Genomic DNA, 19,934 nt, shown 5'->3' with positions numbered 1-19,934 from the left:
CAAGACTCACATCACAATCCCCATGGGAAGACTCCAGCTACTTCCTAGCAAAGTAACTGCTGGATGGGTTGGGAAGCAGGATGGCATGAGATGCACTTCACAGAAGCAGAAACTGGGAGTCAGCTAATTTCAACACAATTCAGCAAATATAAAGAAAACCCCAGTTTCGTGCCAGACACAGAGCTGTAAGATTCAGAAGAGAAAATGATGGTTTCTGCTCTCATCTACTGGAATAGATGAGACATGCAAAATTTTAAAATTTAATGTAATGCAAAGGTGAAAATGTTATTGAAGTTATATATACACACACTTATATATAACTGTGGGAGCATGAAATTACTTGTCCAGTGTGATCCTGAAAACTAGGACAGACTCAAGTATGGCTGGGAGTCAGAAGATCAGAGATCAAGTCCTTCCTCTACTCTAGCCCTCAAGTGTTCTGAAGCACCAGAACTAAATAGGTTGTCTTGGCCTCAGGTAAACAGTTGAGACCCTCATTGAGTTTAAGATTCCTAATTTTTCCACAGATTTCCTTGCATCTGTTCCAGCAAGTGAGTGAGTGATTGAGACAGTGGTCCTCCTGTCACATATCCTGAAAAGAACAATGGAGCTAACCCTCCTGAGAATCCAGTTCTCCAGGAAAACCCAAGCCCCCACCACATCCATCTCATAATCTTCCATGTGCTTTTACACAATGCAAACAACATGGCGAACGGATAGAGTCTTAAATTTCAGAAGGACTCTCATTTTCAAGAGTAGGATGCAGAATAGACAGAGGCACCATTTTAGTATACTTTTTGTTCATTTTAGTTTTAATATCATGGGGACTACAGAAAAGTGTGACCACAGCAGCCCCCCAATAGTCGAGTCTGGCCAGCCACCCTCCTTGCAGCCCTTTGGCAGCTCTCCAGAGTCTACCCTAGCTGCATAGCTATAAAGTAAAACAGTGGGACAGTGAGGAGGATACCAAGGGGCTGTGCAAGCTGCAACCCTCATCATCTCCCATGATCTCTGTGAGTTCACTGAAACAGCCATGTCCACTCTTTTGTGCTTTGGAGTGTGGTACTCTGTGTATGTCATTCATAGGCTGCCTCCCAGTTTTCCTGAGTTAGGGTACAATATAAGGATGTGGATGGCTCCAGATGGCAGGAGCAGGCAACCAACTGATTCATTTGCTTTTCCATCCTGGCAGGCCCCGAGCTGGGCTGGCACATCAATAGTCCCCATCTGTCCTGGGGCAGGGGTGTCTGTTCCTCTAGGATTCAACTGATAGCCAGCTGGGAGAAGGCACTGCAAGGGAATTAGAGCAGCTCAAGAAGGGGGCATTGCCTGAAGGCCCCTGTGCTCTTGGGATTAACTGCACAGTGAGAGACCCTTACATGTCAAAGTCAGTGATAAGGATGACCCCTTCGTCTGGTCTCTCCACCTCAGGCAACAAGCACTAGGGGTCCTATCAATAACAGGTAGGAAGGGTGTGCCCAGAGAGACATGGATAGCTAATTCTCAATCTTCCATGCACATTTTACCACACTCTGGGATTATACCTGTTCAACTGTGCAGAAGAACAGAAGTAGAGTAAACTGTTTCTTTATGTGTAATGCTGAAATTACAGTGGCCACAGAAATGCTTGAAAACTGGTATTTGAGCACAAGCACCCCACCCCTGCCTCCCACAGTGAACTCAGAAGGAGGTAACCTCCGCCTTGATTTCAGACCCTAGCTCCCAGCCAGCCAGCCACTCTCACCCCCACCAATCTATCCATCCTCCCAGCCAAGTTTCCCAGCAGAACCCAGGAAGACAGAAACAGGGAAAGTACAAGGGGAGACAGGGCTACTTCATGTGCAAGGGCACATGTGGTGAGGCTGTCTTTTATGGTCAGAAACATAACCATTTCTTTATTATTTGTGGTAGAGGAAAAAGCCATGACTGACATGCAAAAAGTCAGACGAATCCAGAAATCACATCTCATCATGGAACACACAGTAAACAATAAATAGCCCATGTTTTTAATCTGGCTTCACAGGTCTTACCTTGCCAAGGAATCCTGTTTCCAACCCACAGCTCTCTGGCAGGCCACCTTATCCCTTATTGAAAAGTGATCCCACTTTCTGTGGGGCCCAACTGTGGTGCTCAGATCACTCCCCCAACCCCCTGAATTGCCTAACAATCTCACTGCCAAAGGTCAAGCTCAGGAAAAGAAAAATGCATTGCATGACTACTGGTCACTGCTGTTCCTGAGATGGAATCTCCCTTCCCAGCTCCACATACTATGAAGGTCCTGTCAATCAAGCTGCTTAAGCAAGTAGGGTGCAAATAACAAGTCCAGGTTTTTGCAGCATGGGGGAGTTGCTGGGGACTGAAATGCCATCTTCCTTGTATAAACCTAGGCTTTCCAAGGTCTCATTGCCCAGGTCAGGGCCTCGAGCTCAGCCTGCCTCATGGGAAGGAATAGGGAAGCAGAGCAGTTTACCTGCTGGACATCCTGCTGGAAGACGCAGAGCTGCAGCCGCTGGTGGAGCCGCACCTTGCGGTGCTGCCAGATGCTCTCAAGCCGCCGCTGGTGGTGCAGCACCTCATGGACCACATCCAGGACCTGGTGCACTGCCTTGGAGTAGTTGGCTGTGGCTGTGAGGGACTCAGAGTTGCCAGGACTCAGGGGACGCTGTAGCACATCCAGCAGTGCCTTGCCATCCTGGCTAACCTGCAGGAAGGAAAGAACCTTGGTCAAAGGGGGGAGAGGCATGTAGGGCTCAGAGAGAGGCTAGGAGAGTATGCCCTGGGTCTGTGGTTAGGCCTGAGTATCTCAATCCTCCCAAGGCCGGTCACAACCAAGAAATGTGCTGGCCAGAGTGCCCCAGTGTCCTGCATGCAGCCTTGGGGAGGGCTGAGCATCCTGGAAACCTGGGGGAGAAGAATGGCTGGACATTCTCTCTCTCCTCTTGAATTTTAGCTTCATAAGGACTAGGGACTCTGCCTTGCTCATAGCTCTCTCCACAGAGGATATAGCTAATTCTCCACAGCATCTGGCAAGCAGTAGGCACCTGCTGAATATTTTTACTTACTCATGGACTAGATCAGTCAGCAGAACTTCATTTCAGAAAGGAAGCCACCTATACCATCAGCCTTTACCACTCTTTCTTCCTCAACTTTCTCTACCTGGCCCCAAACCTTCAGCTATATGATCAAAGGCAAGTTACGTAATCTCTCTGAGCATCAATCCTTTGTCTATAAAAGGAAGAGATTAGTGGTACGTCCCTCAGAGTCATGGTGGGTATGATATGAGCTAACCCTTGGAGCGCACGTAGAATAGGACCTAGCACATAGTAGTGGCTGCTGGGATTTTCTTCTGCCTACTACCTTCCCTTCCTCCACCATCATTCCTGCCTTCCATCTTCTTTATTCTCCTGTATGCTCTTTTATTTTTTTTTAACATTCTGCTCTTCCTTAATACAATCCCCTTCTTTCTCATGAAGATCAGGAACAAGCAGAGTAAGGCAGGGATCCTCAGATTCTGCCTATGCCACCCATGCTCCCAGGCTCCCCAACACTCAGTGCTGAGACTGGGGCTGGGGTGGGGCTGATATCCTATCATTCCTCTCTCTGGAAACCTGGCACAAAGGCACCAACAATTCTAGAAAGTGGCATGGTAGGACTGACACCTGTGGCTCTGTAGTGCTTGGCAGAGAACCCAATAGGGCATGCACCTTCCCAACCTAAAACAGTGGTGATCAGGGAATCGAAAGAAATTTTAGGACCCTACATTAACTTGGTTCACAATGAAATCAAAGTTGGCTTGAGTTGAAACATCTCATTTTCCAGCCAGCAAGGCAGGGAAGCAGCTGTGCTTCCACCTCCATCCCCACCAGGATGAGGGAGGCACCCTTTGTGGGCTTGAAGCCCCAACCCTTCCCTCAGGCCCTGACAGTGGCTCAGCTGGGGGTCTGGGAATAGAGAGGCAGCAGATAGTCCTGCTGGGGGGTGGGAGCCCTGCAGAAAGGCTCTCAGCCTGGGGCACGATAAAGAGGAGTGCTGAGGTAGAGTATGGCTGAGGTTGGAAAGGAAACCACCACCACCCCCAACTCGATCCTGCTATCCCCATCTCCCATAATTTATTGAGAGATGAGCAAATGCTGACTTTTGCATCATGCTGTGTTCAGGGTAGGGCAGTTAGAGATGAAGCACCCAGTCCCAGAAATCCTAGTCGACTTGAGTTTCCAGCCTCTGCCTTTGTCTCTACATTTGTAGGAGGTAGGGACAGCCCCTGTCCTCTGCAGTGAGCCGAGAGGAAAGATCTAAGTCCCACGATGCTAGGGCTCGAGGATAAACTGGGGGAAATACTATGCCTATGTGTATAATTATACTGCAAGATGTATAATTATACTGCCACTCCCCAGATGTCTGCAAAGGCCAGGGCTGTGCCAGGCCAAAGCCAGGAGCTTCATCTGAGTCTCCCACATGGATACAGGGGCCAAAACATTTGGGCCATCTTTCACTGCTTTCCTAGGCCATTAGCAGGGAGCTGGATTGGAAGTGGAACAATTGATACATGAACCGGTGCCTACATGGGATGCTGGCATTGTAGGTGGCAGCTTTAGCTGCTATGCCACAACACTAGACCCTCAAATTTGGTTTTTACTATGGCAAAAACCTTTACTTTTTACAAACAAGCTTATTTGTTCTTAGATTTCAACATGCAACAGACTCACATGGAACAATAGGTATTAAAATGGAGGTTTTAGGCTTCCTTCTCGACATTTAGATCAGTAGGGGTAGAACTCAGGAATCTGTATCTTCAACTGTGTTTTCATCCCCTTGGACCACCCTGATGGTCCATTCGGGCAGTCCAGAAACTCACCTGGACAAATGCTTCTCTAACTAACCTTATTCCAGAGGACGTACATGGGCTGGCTGTGCATACACTTTCCCTTCTTCACCCAGCTTCCTTCATCAGCCATCTCTTCCCATCTCAGCCCCACTCCCTCAGAACTCATGCCAATTGGCCAACCTGCTCACACGTGCATGTCTACACAGATGCCCCTCGAGCAGTGTCAGGAAGCTTCAATCCTCCTTAACTAAGCAGTGCTGCAGTATGTCCCCCGACACTGGGCTTGATTTCTCTGTGGAAGAGCCTTTTAGTTTGTCCTTCACAGCCATGGCAGCTTGTCACTCCTGCACACTTATCTATGCCCTGTGTGTCTTCCTCTGAATCTTCTAGCAAGAAACCTTGACTTTCTGATTAGCTGCTTCATAAATGGGATGGCAGGACTAATATGTACACATCCACTCATCAAGCCAGAGAAACAAACTGCAGAGGGGCACAGCCTTTCTTCACTATACTCCTCTCCCCTGAGTAGAAAGTGCGATCCTCACACACACAGTGAGACCAGTGTGTAGGGGTATGTGTGTGTGTGTGTGTGTGTGTGAGAGAGAGAGAGAGAGAGGAAGACAGAGATACACACACAACATATGTGTGCAAGAAGGTGATGCTGCTAACGGCCCCAATTTTTTCTTCTTCCTAGCTGGAGACAAATTCAGATCAAAGTTCCTAAAAATGCCATAAAAAGGGGAAAACAGTCAGTTTTCTTCTTCCCAGTCCAACCCAGGCTATTTCATATTTCACAGTGTACAGTGAACTCTCGCCACTTTCCCTTATGCAGCCATGCCCAAGACCCCTGGCTGCCCTGCTCAGTTCTCACCTCTGTGTAGGCCTGGGTCACTTGTTCATACAGGGACTGGTGGTGGTGGATCGCCAGCTCCAGGTCCTGCATCTCGGACGGCAGGCCACCTTCACTGCACATCTTGCACCAGGCATCCACTCCCGACAGGAACTAGAAAAAGAGGCTGGGTGGGTCAGTGTGGGAGCTCTCGAGCTGGGGAAAGGGTGGGTTATATGAAGGGTCACGTATCTTTAGAAGAAGCATGAAGACTTCCGCAGGCTCTCAGAGACCTCTATAGAAGGTGGGGTTTCCCCCTTTATTTCTACAACACTAACCCCTTGCAAGAAGTCTGACCCAGGCATCTGTTTAGGAAGTGCAGTTTTCATAATGGCCACCATTCTGAAACCCCGGGGGGTGGGGGCAGGGTGAGGCTCCTGGATATTCAGCAGGTTACACCCACAAGTGGATGGTAAAGTATAGGAATAGAAACAGCTCAATCTATCCCATGGACAGTTTAGAGCTTCCTGCCCTACCCACACTCACAGGCATGAGACATTTCCACGTGTGCTTTATGATGCGTACACTAAGCTGGGAAGAGGAGCAAAGGACATCCCACACAGGGCCATCAGGAGCCTCAGGCAACCTGTGGAGACCATTCCCACAGCATAAGGAGGTGAGCGCTCAGCAGGACTCCCACTGAGTCCTGAGATGTGGCAGTAGGAGGGACAGCAGAGAGGAACAGACTGCTATGCCTATACTGTCAGTGGCTCCTGGGATGAGCTATGTAGATACACACCTTTACACACATCAAATTATTTGAAAATTAAAATTAACAGCTGTGGAAGACTATGGGTCTCCATGCACAAAGGGTGAGCGATCTGAAATCACTCTGATTTACTGAGTGGAAAAATACACCTTTAAAATGCAAATAATTCTTCACCAACAATCTGGAATAGTCTGTCTGTGATTCCTCTTGCCTGGATGCACTGCTCCATTTCAATTAATGGCCTAACTACCTTTTTAACCCATTACTGAGAATAGCCCATAGGAGAGCAATAAAGAGCTGCCTAAATAAATGCAAAAGAATAGTCCTGGACCAGTATTTTCTTTCTCCAGCTAAAAGGAAGTATGGTTTATGAGTTTCCTGAAGGACAGGTAATACCTGAGGAAATCACATTTAAAAATTGATACAAATAAAATTGCTTCTGATTCAAACCAATCAAAGTCAGGAAACATCAAGAAAAGGTTAACTCCTCCAGCTATCCTGAGTTCTAGCACTGAGTAGCCTTCTCAAGTTGTTTGACAGCTTGTCTTAGAGTCACTGTCAGCTTTTTTTTTTTTTTTTTTTTTTGACAGGCAGAGTGGACAGTGAGAGAGACAGAGAGAGAAAGGTCTTCCCTTGCCGTTGGTTCACCCTCCAATGGCCGCCGCTGCAGCCGGCGCACCGCGCTGATCCGATGGCAGGAGCCAGGATCCAGGTGCTTCTCCTGGTCTCCCATGGGGTGCAGGGCCCAAGCACCTGGGCCATCCTCCACTGCACTCCCTGGCCATAGCAGAGAGCTGGCCTGGAAGAGGGGCAACTGGGACAGAATCCGGCGCCCCGACCGGGACTAGAACCCGGTGTGCCGGCGCCGCAAGGTGGAGGATTAGCCTATTGAGCCACGGCGCCGGCACTGTCAGCTTTTAATCCCTGCCTGTTGGCTGTTGTGGATGGTTTTTCGTTCTGTATGTTTTTTCTAACTCATGAAGCCAGCTCCCAGGGGCTCTGGAAGAATGCCAGGTGTCACCCAGTATCAGAGTGCACACACTTGCTGATATCCCAGAAGCCTCTTTACTCTGCCAACAACTACTTTACAGAGGAACAGGGGAACAACCCAACTTTCTTGTATCAGTCATGGGAGAAGCATCTCTTCTAGACCTTTGGAATTTCTCTGTAATTCTCTAAGAGGAGTCCCACAGCTCAAGGAAAGAAAGCCAGGGAGACAAAGAGAAGCACTATCTTCTATGCCAATGTGGATAAATCTTGAATAAAATAAACAAATGACAAGGTTGAAGAGAGAGCAGGAGGTTCAACATTCTCATAGACCTATGAAAGAACCAGAGGTGGGCATTTGGCCTAGTGGTTAAGATGCCCACATCTCATACTGGAGTGCCTGGGTTCAATACTTACCTCAGGCTCCTGACTCCAGATTCTGCTAATGCAGATCCTGGGAGGCTCCACAATGATGGCCCAAGTCATTGGCTTCCTGCCATACATGTGGGAGACTTGGATTGAGTAAACCAGTGGATGGGGGTTCTCTCTCTTTCAAAAAAAAAATCAGTCACTACCACCAACCTCCTTAAAAGCAAACAAAAAATCTCCACAAAAAGTCAAAGTGTAGGACTGTGGTTCACCTGTGATTCAAGCATTTATTGTAGAACATTGGAAGATGGCAAGTGGAAAAAAACACAGGTGAAGAGAATAAAAGATATCAAGATAGTGTGTTGAACAAATAACTCACATGTTTACCACTTGGTAAGCACACTGGGCACCTCATGTGTGCCATTGCGAATGTTTAATTCTTAAAACAGCCCTGTGATGTTTATGATTGGCTGCACATTAGAGAGAGAGCAAACAAGCTCAGAATGCTGAGGTGACTTGCCGAACTTAATGAACAGTGGAGCTGAGAATAGAACTCACACATCTGGCTTCAAAGTCTAGGCTCTTTTCAGTTATCCCATGCTTCCTTCCATGTAAGAGTGGGTAACAGAGAGTGGTGTTAGTAAGTATTTAACAACCAGCATATATATGTGTGTATATATATATATATATATGTGTGTGTGTGTGTGTGTGTATATATATATATATATGTGTGTGTGTGTTTATGGATATACAAATGAGTGTGTATGTATGTATATGTATGTATATCTTACATATGCACAAGTGCATTATAAATTTTACTGATATAAAAGGTATGTAACACAAAGAGTAACATATAGCAAGTTGATTCTCACAGGGTGCTTTTGTTGAAGTCTTGAATCCACAGTCAATCTATGGTTGAAATCGACAAATAGGCACAGTTTTGACACAAATCCTGTTGATATTTTCTCTTATGTTAAGGAATAAAATAAAAGTGAAAAACACCTGAAGGCTTAATGTTGGAACATCATTTATTCATCAGTAATGTGAGTGCCTTCTTTGCTGGATCAAATACTAGCTTTTGATTACTACAATATCATTCCCTCAATGTTATGTGCTTTTTACAATGTAATAGGTACAGATATGACTCTTTTTAAAGTTTAGTCTACATTTTCTTTCTCATTTTCTTAAGACTTAGACAATCAATTAAACAATAATTGAACGTTCATAGCATTTGATGATTTCCATTGAGTAAAATTCCTATCTTGGTCTATTTCAAGCTACAATGTGACATCACCAAATAAGGAGTTGGGAAGAGATAATCAGTAGCACACAATTGTATAGTATGCCCACCATGTTAAAAAAGGCAAAAATAATCTCAAGAATGTAGATAATAATAAAATACAGGAATATAGTCAGGAATTAATGATTTTTGAGTATGGTGTCTCTCTGCCTTTCAAAGGGTTTGGTTCCAGGATCCCCTGTGGATTCTCAAGTCCCTTATATAAAATGATGTAATTTGCATATAAATTATGTACATCCCATAGGCTTTATAGTTTTTTAAAAGACTTATTTATTTGAAAGGCAGCAGAATGATGGGGCAGGGGAGGGGAGGAGGTGGTAAGAGATCTTCCATCTGCTGGTTCACTCCCTAAAGGGTCACAACAGCCAGGGCTGGGCCACACTGAGGCTGGGAGCAAGAAACTCCATTCAAGTCTCCCACACGGGTGGCAAGGGTTGAAGCACTTGGGCCATCATCCACTGCCTCCTAAGCACATTAGCAGGGAACTGGATCTGAGGCAAAGCAGTTGGTAATTGAGCCTGCACTTGAAATGGAACCTCCATATGAAAATTCACCACCCTTCCCATACACTTTAATTTATCTCTAGATAACCTATAATATCTAATACAACCAAATAAATGCTATAGTTATACTATGTTGTGGAGAGAATAACAAGAAAAAGTCTGTGCATGTTCTGTATAGAAGCAGATTTAAAAAATAAATTTCCAATCCACAGTTGACTGAATCTGTGGAAGCACAACCAACAGATGCAGAGAACCAACTATACCACTTTTGTTTTTACTACAACATATTTAATTATAAATGTATATAGTTGAGTTTTAGGTAATTATTATATTTAGGTAATGATTATATTTGACAACCAGCTCACAAAATTCCCGAAAATTTAAGAACTAGCCCTCCATGAGCTAGTCCAAGCCAGGCTGCAACACTCCTTGAGATCTTAGGCAGGTTAACCCATCTCTCTGAGATGCGATGCTCCTCTCTATAAAATGGGTTGGTAATGTCACTTACCAATGCCTGGCCACTTAGTAAATGGCAACAAGCGATCATCATCTCTACTTGTGGTATTATCACAATATTATTATCCATAGCAAGGGCTTCATGTAAAATTTGCTTGCTCTGCTCTCCGAGTTATCCACCCCTTCATTCTCACCCTTTTCGTCTTTGCTCACAGAACGCACACTAAGCATGCACACACCTACCCACCAATACACTAGCTAGCAGAATATAAACAGGTTCTGGGTCCTCTCTTCTTTGCATTACAAGCAAAGCCTGTTCCTTTGTGTACACAGGGGCTCTGAAACTGGTGGAACATGGGTTACTGTTGCCGCTTCTCAGCATGGTCTTTGGTATTTTCAAAGCATAACGGGTGCTCTCCGTAGAGAGTGTGTGCTCCCACGAGGCCGCAGCCCCTTGCTTTCCCACCACTGGCAGCTATAACACATACTGGAGCTCACCTGCTCGGCTTTCTGGTGGAACACTGCGGACATGGCAAGGATGGTGCTGCGTTCGTCCAGGGCAGCAGCGAAGCTCTTCCACTCCTGGTCCAGCTGCGTGGAGATCTGCTTGATTTGCTGAGAGGCGTAATGGCCAGCCTCGGAGAGACGGGAAGCCACCGACATTATACGGTTGATGTTGACATAGGCATTCTAGGAAGCAAAGGATAGTGATTGCTTACTGTGGCAGGCTAAAAAGGAATTCACTTTGGGCAAGATATTTGGGATGGGGGCTGGGATCTGCTCTCAGCCCAAAGGAAGTCTGTCTGTTATCTGCAACACAAAATCATGACAGATAACAGGAACAGTAGTGAGAGCTTGCATTGTGGGAACCAGCATAGATTTTTGTACCAACTATTTATGTATTTGAAAGACAGAGTGGCAGAGAGAAAGAAAAAGAGAGAACCATCATCTGATGCCTCCTGGGGCATCCATTAGCAAGAAGCTGAAACAGAAACAGAAAAGAGAACTTGAACCCAGGCACTCCAATATGGGTGTCTCAAGTGGAGTCTTAGCTAATGTGCCACGACTCGCACCCCTTGTGCCAACTATTGTTGTGCATTAATATAGTCACATTACATGGACCATCCTAACAAGCATCTTAGAGGTTATTCCAGGGGGATGGCACTACTCCCAAGAGCACTTGTTAGAAGCAACAGCTCCAGCCAGGGATGTGGCACAGCAGGTTAAGCTCCCCTTTGTGATGCTGGATCCCACATCAGAGTACTGCTCTGCTTCCAGCTAATGTGCCTGGCCCAAGTACTTGGACTCCTGCACACACATAGGAGACCTGAATGGAGTTAGTGGCTCCTGGCTTTGACCTGGCCTACCCCTGATCAGGGCAGCCATTTGGGGAGTGAACCAGAGGATGCAAGATCTCTTTCTCCGTAACTCTGCCTTTCAAATACATGTGTGTTTTTGAAGAAGCAATGGCTCAGACTAGGGCACAAGATAGAGGAGGCAAGTATGTCTGTCTTGCTCAGCAAAGAGCTAGGCATTGCTGCCGCTACAACAGGTGCAAGTGCACCAAAGAAGGCAAAGAAGACAATAATTCCACATTCCTGTCATGTAATGAAGAAGTCCCTCTGTCCTCCCACCCATCTTCCCCATGCCAAAGGAACTGTGGCACTGACCATCCATCAGGCTTAAATAAAGAGAATACTAGAAGCCACTACATTTCTCCGTGCTAAAAATAAGGTCTTAATGGAACTCTTCTTATCTCTGCTTGACTTAGGAACATTTCCCCACCTGACCCCAGAAGGCATCTGTGGGAGCTCGCTTGGCCCCCCTGTCTCCTTTCATCTTCTGTTGTTTACATTCATTCCCATCTTTGGTTGTCAATTAAAAATTCATGAACATGTATGTTATTTCCTACCAGCCCAGCAGAAATCCCTCCAGGAAGGAACAAGACAAACGACAAACCCCACAAACATAATACAGCAGTGATGATTATTTTTAGCCGCTACCTCCTATTAATTGTCTCAGGTGTCAAAACAATCAAGTAATATTGTGGCATCCACGGGTTGTCTTCTGAATCACATGGAGTCTGCCTGAAGGACTCAGGAGGCAGGTCGTTTACACATCATCTTTCTTTGTTAGAAACCTTCTCAAATGGTAATACATATCCTTCAGCAACAGCATTTCCCTGGGTTCTATTAGCTCAGGTGTAGCTCATTAATACTAGATAGATTTAATGAAAGTCCTTTATTTGCCTCTCCTGTTTCCCTCATGGTCCCATTCATCTTGGCTGTGCCCAACCTCCATGCACTCCCAGCCCAAACCTGGGCCAGCTGATAAGTTCTCTCTTAATTTGAAAGGTCTCTGTGGAAGTTTAAAAGGTTAAGTGAAGTACTTGAACACAAATCCATCCTGATGGCTAATGACTTGCATGCATCATCTCTGTTTTCAGTCTGGCCCCAGACCTTTCTGACAAAGTACATTTCCTTAATAGAGCTAGAATGTTACTGACCGCTGTCATGTGAAACAACTATCCTTCAAAGATTTCAGAACCATTACTAGCCCTTTTTTCTGAGTTAGGACTCAGATTCTGCTTAAAATTAAGCTCTATTTATAGAACTGGTAGAAAAAACCCCCACAACTTTGAACTTAGAGAAAAAGAAGATAGAAAGAGGAAGAAAAGCATGTACTATATTTTGACAGTTTTGCTTTTGAAGGGAATAACATGGAGACCTCCCCCCCCCCCCCACAACTGATTGCTCATGTCATTGTCTTAATTTGGGTTCTCTATAAAGCAGACCTGAGACAAGGATTTGAGACAGAGAGTTAATTTGGGTATGTTACCAGGAAGCAGAGTGGGGAGAAGGGAAATCAAAGAGGAAAGAGAGGAAATAAAGAATGTGTTGATAGATGGGTTAGTGCTATGAGCAACTGGAGTTCAATCCTTCCTGATACCTTCTGGAAGACTCTAAGATATAAACACACCTTCAAGCTGTCCTACTGAGAAGTGAGGAATCTGGGCTACTTATGCATTACATCTCATTGCTCCTTGGCACTTCCAGCCTGACCCACACACAGGCTAAGAATACTCCCGAGGCCAGAGTGAGCCTGGCAGAGATACAGAAAGTTGTCATTTTGTATGGGAATCATCTGCAGATGATGCCCAGGGCAGGCTGAGGGGTTACTGGTGGGACATTGACAATGTCTGATAGAGCTGTCATTCCAAACTGGATACAAAGCCTGCAATCTGCATGCTTCTCCATCCCCAATTTATTCAGATCTATCTAGGATATTGACTTTTCCTGTCCTGAAGAAAGGCTCTGAGATGCAAAAAAGGCAACAGCAGCAGGGCATTACCCTGGCCCCAGGTACCTCCTATGGATACCTAGCTCTTTGTCATCACCAATTGTTTACTTTTCCTCCTACCCAGGGAGCATGGGGAGGCACATTCCTGCTTACTTTTAGGAAGAATGTTCTAGTTATTAGAGATGTCCCACGGCAGCCGCCTCTGGAAATATTAACAGCTTGTCACTCATTCAAATATTTATGGAGAATGGGCCAGGCTCTGTGTTGGGGGCTGTGGAAGATCAAAGGGGAAGGAGACAGGAATCCTGCCTACCCACCCCCTGTCCTCAGGGGCTCACAGCTGAGACATAAGACAAGTCCTCAAATAACTATAATTTAAAGCAAAATGGAATAAGTGCTTCTAAAGAGGTAGAAGCAACTCACTGTGGGGATTCAGAGGGAGGGTCTGAACCACTGGCAGGGATGTTGGAAGGGGGCTTCCTGCTCAAGAGTGGGAAGACTGGCAGCCTTCCAAGGTCCCCTTCAACCCTTAAGCCTGTGATCACAGATGAAAAATAAAAACAAACGAAAAAAAGACCACAGCTTACATTTCACATTCTAGAGATTAGCAAAATAAATGCTTTTATGTTTCCTTATCAGTGGGCAGAGAAATGTCTTACTAAAACAAATGACTGTGTTTCACAAAAGAGGTAGAGGCAGTGTTCCTCACAATACAGGGATAAATACAATGTTGACTCATGAACTTGCTCTTTGTTCTTCCAAAAGCCCATTTTTGGAATATCAAACCACCCAGGCAGGTCACACTGTCCAAGTTCACCATCATCTTTCTTATTTTCCTTTATACTAGAAGTGAGAGAAATGAGCAGAGTCTAAACTACAGCTGTCCCTGGCTACAAGGGTCGGCACAAACCGAATGAGCAGTGAGGGATAGCAGGGAAGGTCTCCAATAACTTAAACGGAAAGGGCGAGGTTAAAACCAAAGCTGGATTAAGAGTCTGATTATGGGCAAGCATTTTAGCCTAGTAGTTAACATGTCAGTGTCCCGCACTGGAGTGCTTGGGTTCCTGATTCTAGCACTTGAGCTAATGCAGAACATGGGAGGCAGTGGTGATAGTTCAAATAATTGAGTTTCTGCCACTTGCATGAGTTGCCTGTATTGCGTTCCTAGCTTCCTGCTTCAGTATTGACCTAGCCCTGACTGTTGTGGGCATTTGGGGTATGATCTCTTCTCCTCTTTTTTCCTTTCCTTTCCTTTCCTTTCCTTTCCTTTCCTTTCCTTTCCTTTCCTTTCCTTTCCTTTCCTTTCCTTTCCTTTCCTTTCCTTTCCTTTCCTTTCCTTTCCTTTCCTTTCCTTTCCTTTCCTTTCCTTTCCTTTCCTTTCCCTTCCCTCTTTAAAATAAATACATTTTTAAGAGTCTTAAAACTTGGGGTGCTTGGTCGTTAGGCACTAATGATATTTCATGGCCTTGGTCAGTCCATGTGTGGTTTTTCTTGTGTGACTACTAATGCCTAAGGAACATTTGGAGTCATGCTTGTCCTGGGGACATGGCCAGCAGGAATGGGTATTTTGGCTCTTTATAGCCTTTCTATTTCCCACCAGCTGCCCCATCCACCCTCTCCCATATGCCTGGATCTATCATTCTTCCAGCTAGCCTTAAATGCCTTTCCATCTGCAGAGCTGTCAGTCAGTCACAGACATCCAAGAAACTGGGCCAGGAGTTAGGACACATAAGCTCTGGTACTCACTTAAGATGTCACTTGACTCTTCTGTACCTGTTTTCTCACCTGTAAAATGAGGGAGCTGAACTAAGTGACCTCAGACTTTCCATTTCTGAGTGAGCCGTATTGGTTCTGGGAGGCCAAGAGAGGAGTACTGACCAGCCCAGAGGCACGCATAGCTAAGCTGCGATGCCAATGGGCCCCGCACCTTATCCAGGCTGTGCTCATTACCCTGTAGTTTCACAGCAAAGCTGGAGCTGGATACCCTGAGTTCTTCAGGCTCCTGGTGCCATGGGCCAGCTGCTCTTCTTCCCTTCTCCTCTTTAGCCCCACCCCCTGGGCTGAGTGGCCCAGACTAAGCAGCTTCCTGGCCAGAAGGCACTAACTTGCTCAATAATTCTGATTTGAGAAGTATGTTCTTAAATCCCTACCTCAAATTTATTCAGTTTAAGCTCCATGTATATACAGTGCTGCTATTACTATCATTGTTCAAAGCATGGCATGGTCCAAGGTGTGAAATATTCAACTCTCAGAATGCAACCTGCCTGTGGAATGGTATTTTGCATCATCCATCCTGTCCTACCTCCCCTTAAAGCCTGTCCTCCCATCTTGTTTGATCACAAATAGGAAAAAGAACAAATTCCAGCAAAACCTCACAAACTAAACAATTCTCTAAATTGACACCCTGTCCCCACTTTTGCTACCTACAAAAATTCCCCATTTTCTTGTTAATTTTCTGAGTCATTCATTGGAGACTGCAGGACAGAGGGTCCCTTTCCCTGAGGCCTCATCTCCTGCTGTGATTAACTGACATCCATAGCACAGAGTCATTCTCCTGAAAAAACTGCTTGGCAGAATCCTGATGAAAGTTTTCAGCTCTACCAAAAGTGCTCCCACTTTGAACCTGGCTCCAGACTTATGACTACATGCAAAGTTTCTTGTAAGATCATGATAATTTTCAAATAAGAAAATCAGCTAAGTTTTCCTTTAAATAAAGTTTTTTCTGTGTATGTGTGGTATATTCTGGAAAAGATACTGGTTCTTCTAGAAATGGTTATTTGATGCAAGCTATCATTTTGGTAGCATTAAACTCTGGGTCAAGGGATGATTTAAGAGAAGATAATTGTCAACTGTGTGCATTATTTGAATCCCATTAACTTTACTCCTGAAAGCTAGGGTGAACTTTACTCTCCTGTGGTCATTGGTTCCCCACTCCGAATCAAAATTCTGTGGGTAGATGAGATAACATAATGCATCCAGCTAGTTGTCTGGCATTAAATCAACTGTGAAATGAATGCCACATCTTTTTCTTCATCTGGTTCTAGCAGATAGGTAAGAGTTCCCTAAGTTGTGCAAACCAAATCAAAGTATTAGTGAAAAGTGTATCAAAATGAAAAAGCAGCTATTCCAACAAGAAGCAAAATAAGTAGTGCAAAGTTGCATTGCATTGCACAGAGAACATGCCACAAAGACCCCTACCAGTCCTGGGAGCAGGCCTTTTCCACAGGTGTCTGCCACATTTCCCAGCCCAACAGCTGTCAAAACTGCCCTAGCTGCTTGATAGGCCGTGCCCTACACACTACACACTTCAGCAAGCAGACACACTTGCCCCAGAAGTTAAGGGTGTGGTGACCTGAGTTGTCTTGCAAGTTTTTCTTTGACCGAGAGCAACCAGAGAATTCACAATCAGCTTATGATGCCCCTTTCCAGCTCTTTTCACACAGTGTCCTTCTGTACCTTTCTCCTGGGGCATGCTTCCCAAGGCACCCCCACTGCCACCGGGTGTGTGAGCCACACCCAGAGCACTCAGAAGTGGGAACATCTTATCCCCATACAAGGGGACAGATCCTTCTGCTCACCATGGACTGTACTGCAAGGGGGTACAGAGGCCTCCTCCCCATGCTGGGTGTGGGGGCTCTTTACTTCATGGTCTAGGGGTCATGTGACTTGTCTTCACACCCAGCAAGGCAGAGAGAAGTCACCAAAGAACTGTGTCAACCCTGCACAGAATGACTCCTGAGCACAGGGTTCTCAATTCCATGCCGGTTAGCTGGGCGACAGCTTTTGAACCATTCTTATCACAGTGAAAGTTGTGATCTGCCTGTCAGAGCAACACAGGAGGTGAGGCCTACCACTTAGGGTTACTTCTCTAAATGGGGCTGGCTGAGTCCTCTCCACAAGCCCTCCAGACTTGGACTCTCCAAATCCAAAAGTCAAAGGAGGAAGGCCAGGCAAACAATGGGCCAAGGGCCACTGGACTCAGCAAAATCACTAAGGTCAGAAGAAAACCGAATGTTAAATCAGAAAGCTGAACATAACAGGCAAGCACATCCAACTGTTACCAACTATTGAATGTTTACTTTGTGCCAAGAATGCAATATGGTGGGAACTTTTCTTGAGGGTCTTTTTGTCATCTTTATTCTTTTGTGCATAGTAAAGAGTAAGAAATGGCATATATCTTTTTATTAAGCAGTGGGAACAGTGCTCTTAAAACTATAGAAAGGATAATATTAACTTCCCACTGAATTTATAAAGAAAACATCAGTTGTCTACAGGTGACATCTATGAGCTAAGGGAATTTATGTCCAATCTCCTATTTTTATCCAATGCAATTCATTTATTGAGGCACAAAGGTTACTCTAGTTTCTTACCTTCCATAAATAATGGTAAATATTCCTAGGTATTTTTAATTTTAATATATTTGATATTTTTAATTTTAATTTACAATGTTTAATATATCTTTAATAGAATTTTCTAGGTTGTACTCTGTAAAAGCTATAAATATTCAAGTTTCCCAATCTCTTTTGACTTTGGTAAAGCTTTTCTATAAACAAGTACAATTTACATAGGGTGAAAAAAGATTTTAATGAACAAATACTGCATTTCTAAGGAAAAGTATATAAAACTACCTAAAGTTTTTTAGAAGCCAAGTTCATCTGACAATCTCAATTTATAGTTAAAAGGAACCCAGACATTTCTTGAATACACTAAGTACTTAAAAATGTTGCTCAATGCCTGGCGCTGCAGCTCACTTGGCTAATCCTCTGCCTGCGGCGCCGGCACCCCAGGTTCTAGTCCCAGTTGGAGCGCCGGATTCTGTCCCGGTTGCTCCTCTTCCAGTCCAGCTCTCTGCTGTGGCCCGGGAAGGCAGTGGAGGATGGCCCAAGTGTTTGAGCCCCTGCACCCGTATGGGAGACCAGGAGGAAGCACCTGGCTCCTGGTTTCAGATCGGTGCAGTGCACCGGCCACAGCGCACTGGCTGTAGCGGCCATTTGGAGGGTGAACCAACACAAAGGAAGACCTTTCTCTCTCTCTCACTGTCTAGCTCTGCCTGTCAAAGAATAATAATAATAATAATGTTGCTCCATCAAGTGACATGCTTAAAGTCACAGAGAAAGAGGCAGAAGGGGACAGAACCCAGGCTTCCTGATCCCTGCATTGTACAACCCCCTGGCTTTTTTTCTAAAGATTGTTTATTTATTTATTTGAGAGGCAGAGTTACAGACAGGGTGAAACAGAAACAAAGGTCTTTCATCCGCTGGTTCACTCCCCAAATGGCCACAACAGCTGGAGCTGGGCCCATCTGAAAACAGGAGCCAGGCACTTCTTCCAGGTCTCCCAGATGGGTGTAGGGGCCCAAGCAGTTGGGCCATCTTCTACTGCTTTCCCAGGCTACACATAAAGAGCTGGATTGGAAGAAAAGCAGCTAAGACATGAACTGGCGCTGATATGGAATGCTGGTGCCAAGGCAGAAGCTCAGCCTACTACACCACAGCGCCATCCCCAACCCCTCTGTTATTACTGTGGGGAGCAATTCGGACTAGACTGAGTTACTGGAATTAAGACTTATTCTATGCATCTGCTCTCCCACAATATGGCGCTGGGAGAGAAAACAGCTTCCGCGCAGCTGCCTCCAGTTCAACCAATTAACTGTAGGACTTGCTCCTGATTGGAGAGCAGCGTACTCGGCGTGTGGGCAGCCGAGTTGGGATTGGCGGAGGAGGACTATAAAGGAGGAGAGAAACGGCATGCACGAGGAACATCTATGGGGAACATCTAAGGGGAACACCTGTGCAGCCCCCGAGAAGAGAGCCGGCCGGCGGTGTGCTGCTCCCCTGCGGAAGTGGGGAATGTGGCCAGGGGGAACTGCCCTTCCACGGAGGTGGAAGGGATAGTAGCCAACTCGGGAAGAACCAGCAGCAAACCCGGGGAGGGCCGAGCAGAGGAAAGAACAGCGCAGGGTCCTGTGTTGCTCCTCCACGAAGAGGGGGAGCGACAATTACCACTGTTCTTCCTGTGCCCGGCAGCTTATATTACATTTTTATGTTGTCACACTCAAGGAGAGCCATAAGGGAAGTATTTGGAGATTTTCCCATACAGCTTTCAGAGGCTTTGCAAGTAACATTCAATATCAGTAAGAAAATAGAAACTTTGCCAAAGCAGTGGAAAAAGCTCAACCTCACCTTCTTTCTCTCACTTAATAATCCCACATGCATTACTAATATCTTTGCTAGTCAAGGACCCACTTAGGGTCCTGAAGCTGTTAAAGTATCATCTTATGATTAATTAGTTTAATGTTACCATGTAAACCTGCTGATCCCACCTCAAAACATATGGACACAGGGATAGTAACATCTGGAGTAGAGCTGTCCAGGCTTGAGACTTGACCACAACAGCTCTGAGATGTAATGAGTTCTGAACGAAAACTCCAACTTGTGCCTCCCACAAATTGCAGGATGCCCTCTGGGGGGCTAAACAGGGCAACTGATGAATGACTGTGTGGTCAAGTCTGGCCGAACAGTAGGTCATACCATGTGGAAGCCATCTGTCACTGTCAGGCAGAGACAGGAAAGGACCTGGAATAGCTCCGGTGCTCA

General features: G+C 45.6%; 1 protein-coding gene across 37 annotated transcripts in view; it reads right to left on the bottom strand.

Moving 5' to 3' along the window:
• KALRN (kalirin RhoGEF kinase) overlaps nucleotides 1-19,934 on the bottom strand; it is a 777,940-nt gene that overhangs the window by 400,282 nt on the left and 357,724 nt on the right. For all 37 annotated transcript variants that reach the window (XM_089331826.1, XM_089331827.1, XM_089331831.1 and 34 more), the window contains 3 exons: nucleotides 10,537-10,728; nucleotides 5,697-5,828; nucleotides 2,471-2,701 (listed from right to left, as the gene is read on the bottom strand). In XM_089331826.1, coding sequence (XP_089187952.1) covers nucleotides 2,471-2,701; nucleotides 5,697-5,828; nucleotides 10,537-10,728 — 555 coding nt within the window. The remainder of the gene's footprint in view (nucleotides 1-2,470; nucleotides 2,702-5,696; nucleotides 5,829-10,536; nucleotides 10,729-19,934) is intronic.

The sequence above is a fragment of the Oryctolagus cuniculus genome, chromosome 4 (assembly GCF_051225735.1).
Source record: "Oryctolagus cuniculus isolate XC-2025 breed Fujian yellow rabbit chromosome 4, ASM5122573v1, whole genome shotgun sequence".
Classification (NCBI taxonomy): Eukaryota; Metazoa; Chordata; class Mammalia; order Lagomorpha; family Leporidae; genus Oryctolagus; species Oryctolagus cuniculus.
This window is presented reverse-complemented; position numbering and strand designations above follow the sequence as displayed.